Source organism: Colletotrichum tamarilloi (assembly GCF_030869305.1).
Source record: "Colletotrichum tamarilloi strain Tom-12 chromosome Unknown Scaffold_66.1, whole genome shotgun sequence".
NCBI lineage: Eukaryota > Fungi > Ascomycota > Sordariomycetes > Glomerellales > Glomerellaceae > Colletotrichum > Colletotrichum tamarilloi.
The window spans coordinates 188,788-194,787 of record NW_026849448.1 but is presented as its reverse complement, the minus strand read 5'-3'; the positions used below and the strand labels follow the sequence as shown (position 1 = coordinate 194,787).

The 6,000-nt window shown below is 54.3% G+C and overlaps 2 protein-coding genes across 2 annotated transcripts; one reads left to right on the top strand and one right to left on the bottom strand.

The window, feature by feature from the left end:
- Nucleotides 1–44: 44 nt before the first annotated feature.
- CTAM01_11750 (uncharacterized protein) lies at nucleotides 45–914 on the top strand (the record flags this gene model as incomplete). Its single annotated transcript, XM_060527759.1, has 1 exon — nucleotides 45–914. One exon carries the CDS (start codon nucleotides 45–47, stop codon nucleotides 912–914), a length of 870 nt encoding a protein of 289 aa, XP_060377663.1.
- Nucleotides 915–1,661: 747 nt separating this feature from the next.
- CTAM01_11749 (major facilitator superfamily transporter) lies at nucleotides 1,662–3,304 on the bottom strand (the record flags this gene model as incomplete). Its single annotated transcript, XM_060527758.1, has 2 exons — nucleotides 1,662–2,115; nucleotides 2,175–3,304. The coding sequence occupies 2 exons, from the start codon at nucleotides 3,302–3,304 to the stop codon at nucleotides 1,662–1,664; spliced, it is 1,584 nt and encodes a 527-aa protein (XP_060377662.1).
- Nucleotides 3,305–6,000: the final 2,696 nt, after the last annotated feature.

Genomic DNA, 6,000 nt, shown 5'->3' with positions numbered 1-6,000 from the left:
GCTGTATTGTAGTGGGTGTGGTTGAGGATCAATAGTTAATAGTAATGAGGAGGTTGGGTTGTGATCCCATCGTTTTTGTGGTGCCAGAAACAAGGGGGGTGCCAGGAAGTGGGTATGTTGACTTACCCGTACGAGGTGACCTGACCTCTCTAGAGATCCTCCGCCAGGAAAGCAAAGCAGCAGACATCGTGATCCACCTAGCCACGGCTTATGTATTCGGTGGCGAGCCCTACGAGACTTTCAGACCCATAGACACCGCAGCCGTCGACGCCATCGCCGATGCTCTGGCAGGCACCGACAAGCCCCTCGTCGTTACGTCCGGTACTCTCTGCGTCGCGGCAGACCCTACCGGAGCAGAGACTACCGAGGCATCGCCGGCGGACCCGGCACCCATCAACACCCGTATCTTGACCGAACTGCACTCGCTGGACCTCGAAAAGAGAGGGGTTCGCGTCATGTCGGTCCGGCTGGCGCCCTATGTCTACGGCCGGGGCGGCAGCGGTGTAGCGCAGTTCATGAGTATCGCAGCGCAGACTGGCGGGGTGACGATTGTCGACGGTGGGAAGAACCGGACTACAAATGTGCACGTTGACGATGCGGCGAGACTCTTTCTCCTAGCCGCTGAGAAGGGACTAGCAGGAGAGATTTATAACGCGAGTTCGGCGACAGATGTGACCTCCTTCCAGATCTCTGAGGCTATTGCTGCTGCTGTTCATGTTTCACTGAGGAATATCAGCCTAGAGGTTGCACAGGCGCAGCTGGGGCAAACTATCTCCTTCTTCCTGTCTACAGAGAATAGGGCGTCTGGTGCAAAGGCCAGAAAAGAGCTGGGCTGGGATCCCCGAGGTCTGGGCATCTTGGAGGACATCAGCAAGGGTTCGTACGTGGAAGTTGCCAAGGCCTTCGAGAAGTAGCTTGGCGATGAGGAGAGAGGACGAAGATGGAGGGAAAGCTATCTTGTACCTCGTCAGGGGGATGCTGGAGTGAGAGTCAAGGGAGGGGTGTGTGAAGAGCGGCACCGGTGAGGGGAACCATACCCAACTCCAAATGCCAAGCAAAGATGCAAGCCACTCAAGACATTTTGATTGCCAGAGATTTCTTGGTGAATCTCTTGGACCTGACTAGCGACTTACTTGGCGTTTTTACAGGCTAAAAGAGCTTAAATCGACGTTATACCTGGCATTGGGCCTCATCACCATGTTCTCTCTTATCCCTCATCCTTGAAGGTAACATGAAGTCGCCCTCAGATATCCATGTTCCTGTTACATTACCATGTCTGACTTACATGTTGAAGTACTTGAATTTTCTCATGAATGAGATGTAGATCATTGAGATCAGTTGTCCTTAAGACAGTTTCAAAATCGCATGCACAGGTGATTGGGAACTGAGATGAGTGAAAACGCAGCGAGTTTGTCCTCGCTTGCAATCGCATAAACACTTATAAAACCAGGATGAACGTGAGCGCATCGGACTGTCGAAAGTTAATCACTGGAGTTGGATCATCTCACTCCTCATCAGGAAGATAGTGTTGCACGAAATCTTGTCACGGCGAGAGAAAGCAGATCAGAAGATAATGCATTACATATTGGGTATATTGACGAAGCCAAACTTCATTATTGGCTATTACATAAACAGATTACACAACCACTTGCATCTAATACTTAGAAGACATAGCGGAAAGACAGGTTCTCCTTGTCAGTCTTGTCCTCAAAGGCGTGGGCAGTATAGTCGGGAGAGGCCTCGGGGATACCAGCAGCAACCATCTCATCCCTCTTCCTGTTCTCGCGGGAGAGGTAGATGCGGAGAAAGATGATGACGATGATGAGAAGCGCGTAGCAGCCCAAGTGGGTGGCGAAGGCAATGAAGTAGCGGGGACCGTCCCACTTGAGGAAGACCTGGGGGCCGATGGCGTTACCGGCCGCCCAGACGATGAAGTTGATGGCGACGGCGAACTGCTTCTTTGTCTGGCCGGCGACGTTTCGGGAGATGAGGGAGAGGGCGAGGGTCTGGGCTGACCAGAAGGAGAGGGTGATGTAGTAGCAGATGAGGAGGCCGACGCGCTGGGAGAAGGTGTTGTTGGGGACGGTCATGAGGAGGACGGTGCCGATGACGGAACTAGCGAGGTCTGTTAGTGACTAGTTGACGGTGATACCCTGAGAAGGGTTTTGACTTACGGGACACAGAAGCCAAGCATGACGTAGAGGTTCTGGTTAAACTTCTTGACGAGCCAGACGGAGCCGAGAAGGACAAAGATGATGTAGAAACCAAGAACCATGGCCAAGAGCTGGACCTCGAGCGTGTTGAAACCGAAGCTCTTGATAATGATGTTGGCAAAGGCACCGAGACCGGAAGTGGGCAGGGTGGTGCACAGGGCGATAAGAGAGTAACCCCAGACCTGGGGATCCTTGAGGGCCTCGATGGCCTGCTCGCGCTTGAAGGTCTTGTTCTGGATACCAGTCTGGTTGTCGCGGACACGCTCGACCATCTCCCGCTTGACTTCCTCGGAGTAGCACTTGGCGCGCATGGGCGAGTCGGGCATCCAGAGGAAGACGAAGACACCAAAGATGACGGACACAACACCGTAGGCCAGGAACAGCCATTGCCAGGACTTGAGAGGACCGGTCTTGATGTGGGTGAAGCAGTAGGCAAGGAGACCGCCGACAACCTGCTGGGCACCGTTCATCATGTACCAGTACGTAACACGAGACGCCTGCTCCTCGCGGCGGTACCACATGGAGGAGAGGATGACAAAGGCGGGCTGGCAGGCGGACTCAAAGATACCGAGGAGGGTGCGGACGATGACGAGGCCCTTGAAGTCAGTACAGGCGGCGTGGCAGGCGAGGACGGCGCCCCAGGCGATGATGGAGAAGCTGAGGTACTTTGCGATGGGGACGCGGGCGATGATGTAGTTCTGGGGGTACTCGACGAAGAGGATGGCAATGTAGATACAGGTGGTGAGCCAGGAGAACTCTTGGCCCTTGAGGTGGGTGTCCTCCTGGAGGCCCATGATGGAGGCGAAGGACATTGTGCCCTTGTCGATGGCCTGGAGGAAGTAGGTGCCGATCATGATGACCAGGACGCGCTTATCAATCATCTTGCGCAGCTGATCGCTGCGTTCCCTGGAGACGGTGATGGAGCCGTCGCCGACGTACTTTGACAGCTCATTGTCGACGTTCTCGAGGCGCTGGTGGTCGGCCTTCTCGTTGGAGATTGTGCGCTCGACTTCGTGGAAGGACTTCTTGCCCGGGCCGCCTCCGCTCATGGGGCGGACGAGCTCCGGGTCGGCGACTTCGGTAGAGGCCATCTTGTTCAGATTAGACTGAACGAGAGAAGGTTCCTAATGGTGTGGTGGTGAGGGCCCGAGGTGAGTGAGACGCAGCAAAGGTCTCAGATATTGACTTGATGGGGGCTTTGGGGTCCGGAGTCTTGTCTAACCTCTGCAAAGGAAGGGAAGAAGCTGAGCAACCTACAGGAGGAGAAGAGCAAGAGATGGGAGAAAGAGGATGCTACCTCGTTCTATATAAGAGCAGATCTCAGGTGGAGTACCCCGAAGGGATGGTAATGGGTGGGTGGTAAGGTGTTAGGGAAAAGCGAGCCGTGTACCGTAGGCAATGCTTCAGATTCCTTCCTTTCCCCTTCCGGACGTGGTATCAATCTGGGCTGCCAAACCCCGGAATCTCACCCTCATTCTCTCCTCACTTTTACCCCAAGATTTCTTGTTGGGAAGCAGGCAGGACTTCTCCATTTCCCCGGTCCACATCTCGGTTCCCCGCGAAAAGAGACGACGAGACCAAAGCCAGAACCAAACCCCCACGGGCCCTGGGCTCCAGGTACCCTGGGGTGGGTATGGAGACGGCTTGCCGGGTCCTGTGTGGTTCGGTGAGCCGGATCACAGCTTGGACCAGACGATTGACAGGCGAGGAATGGCCAGGAGTCCAGGAGGAGTGGATGCAATTTGGGACATCATTCGACCGAAGTGGCGGGAAGGGCAAGGTGCGATGTTGGCAAGGCCTGGTTTACCACACCTCCCCCATACGCTCGCTCTCTTCCCCCCTTCTGAACTCCGCGTTTCTGCGGTGTATGCCCCAATATCTGGGGAGAAGATGGAGTATGAGACCGTAATTTGGGTAACAAAGATTGGATAAGAAGGATAAGAAAGTGGGCAGGTTCATGGCTAGAGCAGCACGAGTCAGGATTAGGGATTGGGGGACAACGTTGCGTCGACTGGGGGACCCATGGGGGCAACAACATGAACATGTGCGTGCTGGTTTTGATGGATGGTCAACCGGAAGGAAACCGACAGCAAGATAGGTGGGAATAAGGGTGTGGATGCATAGCTCCAACGGGGAAGTTATCTGGCTGAACTATCATGGTTGGCACGGCTGGCGAGGTCGACCCGGCGCGATGGCGTGCGCCTATACTGTGGTTCTTTGAACTGAGTGAAGTGATTGGTGGTTTTCTGCAACGGGGAATAAGGCGCGAGACTAGTTCTAGTCAGTAGTATCTTGTTGGAATGTCTCACACGAGTCTGTAGTTTCTCGAGGCGGCGAAAGGTCAGCTAATCGGTGTTGGTAATCAAGCGTTTAAGCGGTTGAGAAAACACGATCCCATGAGCGAGATGAGGCTCTATTATTGTGGTTTTGGAGGAGAGGTTATCAATGAGCAAGAATGGATGGCGGCTGCGACGGCAGTGAGCGACTTGGCATGGCACTTGGGCGCTCTCCCGGCCGCCTCATTTCTTGGATTCTTGGGCTTTTGTCGCCGCATTTCTGGGCAGACGAAATGGTTCAGCAGCGACTGGCGAAGAACAAGAGGCTCAGACCACGAGGTCCCTCGGCGGAAGGGGTGAGTGGTGTGTGAGCCAGCGTGGTGGTGGGCGGAAATGTTAACGACACAAAAACTGCTTCGGGCTGGCGGCGGGCATGCAGGGATGGGATTGGTTGATGTGAGGAAAACGGCCGTCTTGCCTCGAAGCAGCCATATCGTCGGCGCGAATCCTACCGACTTGACCAGACCCGGGCTTGGCTCACCACCAAAGGAAAAGCTTGACGGAGTCTTTGGTCTCGACGCTCGGGCTCAACTGGTCTTTTCCGTCTCTTGAATGACTTTGCAAATTCTTGTTCCGTCAATTTTACGCTGTAGGCTTTGGCTAAGCTCGTGTGAAGACGTGGTAAACAATGGTATCGCGGTGAATTGGGCAAAGCGTAACGCAACAGTATGGAGACTTGGACATGGGGGCAAGTTCAGCAGGAGGCTGGGAATATGTGTGGAAGTGTGTGCGGGCACATACGCAGTACGTAGTATGTCGTGTTGCAGCGGTTGCATTGCGTCTAATGTCCTGCGGTGAGATGCTTGCATGCACAGGGGCTACGAAAGGAAATTGAGTTCCGCAATCAGAATGTCATAGTAATCAGGAATGAGAGCAGCCGTCCCGTAGAAGCCGTTTCTATATGAGTAGACGTTCCCGTTCCTTCAATTCCTCAAGATGACTCCAGAAAATCTCGCCCATCTCTGTAATCTCGTTCATCTCGCTCAATCTCACTCCGTATTGTACTGTCACTACGGTGCCTGGGGGAGGGCATGGGATAACCTTATTCTACCGTCCAGGGTTCCGCAAAATGAGGTTTAAGCCTGGTTGCCTAGGGCAGAAAAGGCCCCTCAAATCTCCTCTCCTACTCCGTACCGTACCTTAGGCTCTGGACAGTTCCCGGTTCCCCGTCGCCCGCCCTCTCCAGCTTTTGCTCGCCCAGAATTTCCCCCAAAGATCCAGTGTAGAAGGGGTTGCGGAGAGTGTGCGGAGATGACTTCCCCAAAACATAGACCCCGGACGGCTAAACACAAAAAAGCCGGGGGGCGCCAGCGGCGGGTTCGGCGTTCAAGGCTCGAAACCTCGTAAGAAGCGCAGGAATTTGGGGACAGAAACAGGGATAATCCAGATAGCAGCCTTGGAAAACACCAATGGCAGTTTGCCTAAGTAATTACAGACCAGTCAGAGACCGA